We start from the raw sequence: 4,660 nt of genomic DNA on the forward strand, positions 1-4,660 counted from the left end.
TGTCGCGGTTGCACCGGGCCCGACCGGGCCCCACCGGACGGGAGGGGGACAGGGCCCGGCCCAGGTACGGCACCGGTACCGCGGCCCACCGGGTTTCGGCGGCCCCGGCCACCCTCCTTCCACTGGCGGCCCCACCGGCACCGCCGACGCCCGGTTCTCCCTGCCCGCCCCGCGGGGTCTCCGCCGGACCGTGCGCCGTCATCCCGGTGCGGCGCATGGTTCGACCACCTCCCGTCCCTCCCGCAGGTGAGGCCTCGCCGGTGAGCAGCACCGGGAGCAGCTGCCGCGTCTCCCCGAGGACCGGGAGGGTGCCGGTGCCATGAAGGAGGACCGGGAGCACCCCGTCACCCTGGGTGAGGCACGGCGGTCCTGCCCGGCACCAGCCCTGGCACTGCCGGTTACGGCCTGGCCGCAAGCGAGGCTGGCGGCACGTCGGCATCGACGTCGGCCCGGGTGGGTGGCGGGAGCAGGCGGCCGCGGGGCCCGGGGTCACCGCGGGACCACGCCGGCCGTCTGTCCCCGTCACGGCGGGGGAACGCCAAGGCAGGCCTGTCGTGACCCTCCACCACGGTGCTGTGTGGCGGCATCACCAGTGGCATCGCCGGTTGTCCCTCTTGACTCTGTGACAGGTTACGCCGTCACCAAACCTGACATCCTGGCCGAGGTGGAGCGAGGGGAGGAGGAGGAGGCGGTGGCAGGGTGCTACGGGGAGCACCGGAGCCACCGGCCGCGCACGGTGCCTGCCGGACCCTCCCAGGGTGAGGGGGACATGGGGGACCGGGTGATGGGCTGAATCCTGCTGAACTGGAGGGTTTATTCCTGTGGGATTCCCAGTAAGGGGGTTCTCTCCCCAGCACGTTCCTGTCTCTGCAGGGGACTGGCTGGGGAAGGAGATGAAGGACGAGGAGGGGATATCCCCGCCGCCCGGCTCCCCACCATCCCGCCGTGCCGGCCCCAGCGACTTCCCCGTCCCGCTGCGGGAACAGGGCTGCAGCTACTGCGGCGTCCTCGAGCCGGAGCCGAATGCCAGTGCCATTAACAGGGGGTTCATCATCCTACCTCCTGCCTTTGAGAGCCACCGTTGCCAGCTGGGGGAGCCGCCGCTTGAATGCCCCAAATGTGGCCGGGGCTTCGGGCAAAAGCCGGACCTGGTGCGGCACCGGCTGGCGCACGGCGGGGAGCGCACCTACACCTGCAACCACTGCGGGAGAGGCTTTGCCGAGCCGGTGGGGCTGGGGGCTGCAGGCAGCCCCTGCCGCCCAGCCCCCTGCACCGGCCGCTCCCCGGGGATGGCAGAGGGGGGAACGGCAACACCGCGGAAGGAGCGGAAGGAGCTGTCACTGACAGAGAAGGTGCAGGTGCTGGAGATGCTGGAGGGCCCCAAGGTGTCTCAGAGCGAGCTGGCCAAGCGCTTCGGGGTGTCGCAGCCCCAGATCTGCCGCATCATCAAGAACAAGGAGCGGATCCTGAGCGAGTGGCACCGCAATGGCGACCCCGAACGCAAACGCAAGCGGGAGGGGAAGGACGTGGCCCTCGAGGCCGCCCTGCTGCGCTGGGTGGAGGGCGCCCGTGCCACCGACCTGCCCGTCAGCAGCCCACTCCTCCAGCTCAAGGCCAAACACCTCGCCGAGGCGCTGGGCCGCCCTGACCCGGAGCCCGGCGGCGGCTGGCTGGCTCGTTTCGAGGCACGCCACAACCTCTCCTTCAAGAAGCCGCCAGTGGAGAAAGGGGATGCGGAGCAGCCCACGGCCGACCACTGGGCCGGCGCATTGCTACCCAACCTCCTCCGCAGCTATGCGCTCTCCAAGATCTATGCCTGTGGGGAGATGGGGGTCCTCCTCCCAGCCAGCTCCCCCGGCAAGGGCGAGAGCGCCGGTGACCGGCTGACGCTCCTGCTCTGCACCAACGCCGACGGCTCGGAGAAGGCCCCGCTGCGGGTGGTGGGGGAGATCTCCCGGCCCCCCTGCCTGCGGGGCGTCAACCTGGGGCAGATGCCCTGGAGCTACCGCGCCAGCAGCCTGGCTGGCATGACCGCCCCCCTCTTTGCCGAGTGGCTGCGGGAGTTCAACGAGGGGATGTGGCGGCAGGGGAAGAGCATCCTCCTCCTCCTCACCAAGCACGAGGCGCACCCCTACCTCCAGCTTTCCAACGTCAGGATGGTCTTCATCCCGCCGGCTGCCGCCCTGGCCCAGCCCCTGGACCGCGGCATCACCAGCGACCTCAAGGGCCACTACCGGCGCCGGTTGCTGAGGTGGCTGCTGGCGGAGCGTGGCACGGGGCAGCCGACCCTCCTGGATGCCCTGCACATGCTGGCGCAAGCCTGGGGCGACGTGCACCCGGGGCTCATCGCCAGCTGCTTCCGTGCCACTGGCTTCAGCCCCGATGCTGGCACCGAGGCCCCGGCCCTCGCCCCGGCGCCCGGCCCACTCAGTCAGGAGCAGCTGGAGCGCCGCATGATGACGGACGAGGAGCTGGAGCGCGACGGGGAGTCAGCGGAGGTGGATGGGGACAAGGGGACGGCGGAGGGCAAGGATGGGGGAGAGCTGGCGGCGGTGCAGCCCTGCCCCTCGGAGCGAGAGGTCTGGGGCAGCCTGGCCACGCTGCGGCGGTACCTGGAGTGCCGGGCTACCTCGCCGGACCTCTTCCAGGCCTTCTACGAGCTGGAGGATGCAGTGCACATGGTGTCAGCTGGCACCGGGCGAGCCCTCATCAGGGACACCCCTCCCAAGCAGTGAGTGGAGTGGCCAGCACATGCCTGGACTCACTCGTGCCCATGATGGGGACCGGCGCTCATCGGGGCCGTCACCGGACTGGCCTGGACACCGTCTCCTGCGGCAGCACCAGCTGAGTTGTGCTGTGGGGTTTGCTGTGGGTTCACGTGGCTCAGGGGCAAAAGGGATGTCTGGCAGGGAGCACCGTGCACGGGGGCTGCGGAGCCACCGTGCTCTGGATGTCACCTATTGGGGCGGTGCTGGGGGCTGGCGGCGGCAGCACCGGGGACGTGAACCTGCTGCCAAAACCTTCTCCCAGGGGGTGGCTTCTGCAGCCATGGAGCTGCCCCTGGAGAGGATTTGCCCTGAGCGTGGTAGTTGTGTTTGCTGGGGGGGTGGGGGATGTGGGGTGGTGCTGGGGTGTCCCCATGCTGGGGCAGTGGCTCCTTCCCACAGGGGTTTGGGGGAACCGGGTGCCACTGGTTGCTGTTGCCATGTGGTGACACCGGAGGTTTGTAACAGGCATTAAAAAGGAATAATTCAGCGAAGTGCAGCATTGCTGGTGGTTGTAATATTTTAACGTCACATCCAAGCCCGCCGTGAGCCGGGCAGAGCCCCTGCGCTCCCCTGGGGCTGCTGGGAGCAGCGGGGCCACCCCAAACCTCCCCCTCGCCTCCCTCGCCCTGGCCTGGGGCCGCAGACCCCCTGGCCCGGTGACACCGTGGCTGCTCCTGGGCCCCCGCAGCACCCCAATGCATGCTGTTCCCACACGGGTGCCAGGGCCACGGGCAGCAGGGACCTGGCTGATGACCCTGTCATGGCTGTTAATTAAGAGCTCTGGGCTGCACGCCGGTTGTGCCAGCGCCAGTGTCCCACGCGGTGTGGGTGGCACCTGTGTGCACCCTGGGGGTCCCCTGCACAGCTCCCCCCATGTACACTGGACTGTGTGCCCTAATGGGCACCCACTGTGCACCCTCTCCCTGGCACAGTGACCACTGCTGCACCGGGGTCCCCGAGGTGGGATGGGGCACGGGGATGACACCCCACATGTACACAGAGAACCAGGGGCAGCTGAAGGCCACCAGGGTGGGCTGTGGCCCGCAGCGGGGACAGGCATGTCCCCACAGCACCGCGGCACCCAGGGGTGCTCTGCACCCAGCCATCATAGCCACCCCCAGGGAGGGGACCCCAGCGAGGACCCAGGGGAAGGGTGAATGGCGGTGCCTGGGGGGGGGCACAGGGGGTTTGGGCGGGAGGTGCCTGTTGCGACACACCTGGGCCGGACACACAAGAGGTGCTCATCGGGGTGTCCAGGGTGGGGGGCCCATCAGGGTGCTTGGGACAGGGTACCCACTGGGACGCAGCGAGCAGTGCGTGTGAGGGGCACCCAGGTACCTGTTGGGGTGAAGGGGGCCGGGGGTGCAAGGGGCACCCGTCGCATGGGACAGGGTGCACCCGGGGACCTTGTTGGGGTGCTCGGTAAGTTTGCCTGGGGGTCGCCTGGGGGGACGCATGGAGTGGAGGGCACGGGGTGTGAGGGGCACCCACAGAGGTGCGTGAGGCGCTGAGTACCTTAGGGGTGCACGGGCAGGGGGCACCGGGATGTGTCCATCTGGGGGCAGGGGCTGCCAGGGCCCCCCCCAGGGGTGCAGGGGGGACCCGGATACCTGCCAGAGTGAACAGGGCATCTCGCAAGGGGTGCTCCCCGGGTTGCACAGGGCAGGGTGCAGCCTTGGCGTGCATGGGGGGGGGAGGGGGGCGCACCGGGGTGCACGGGAGTACAACAGCCCCCCCCGGGGGTGCAGGGGCAGCGGATGGCAAAGCGCCCACTGGGGTGTGCGATCACGGAGGTTCAACCGTGTGGCTGGTGGAAGGCACAGGCTGCGCGGTGGGGGGGAATGCACAACCATGGGGGTGCACTGGGCTCCCCCTCGGGGATGCGACGACAG

The 4,660-nt window shown here is 69.6% G+C and overlaps 1 protein-coding gene across 1 annotated transcript; it reads left to right on the forward strand.

Annotated features, from left to right (window-relative positions):
* The first annotated feature begins 1,335 nt into the window (after positions 1-1,335).
* Positions 1,336-2,915, forward strand: TIGD3 (tigger transposable element derived 3). Its single transcript, XM_010563450.1, has one exon. The coding sequence runs from the start codon at positions 1,368-1,370 to the stop codon at positions 2,733-2,735; it is 1,368 nt and encodes a 455-aa protein (XP_010561752.1). The 5' UTR covers positions 1,336-1,367; the 3' UTR covers positions 2,736-2,915.
* The last annotated feature ends 1,745 nt before the right edge of the window (positions 2,916-4,660 follow it).

Source organism: Haliaeetus leucocephalus, unplaced genomic scaffold, assembly GCF_000737465.1.
Source record: "Haliaeetus leucocephalus isolate CR32 unplaced genomic scaffold, Haliaeetus_leucocephalus-4.0 Scaffold0, whole genome shotgun sequence".
In the NCBI taxonomy this organism is placed as follows: Eukaryota; Metazoa; Chordata; class Aves; order Accipitriformes; family Accipitridae; genus Haliaeetus; species Haliaeetus leucocephalus.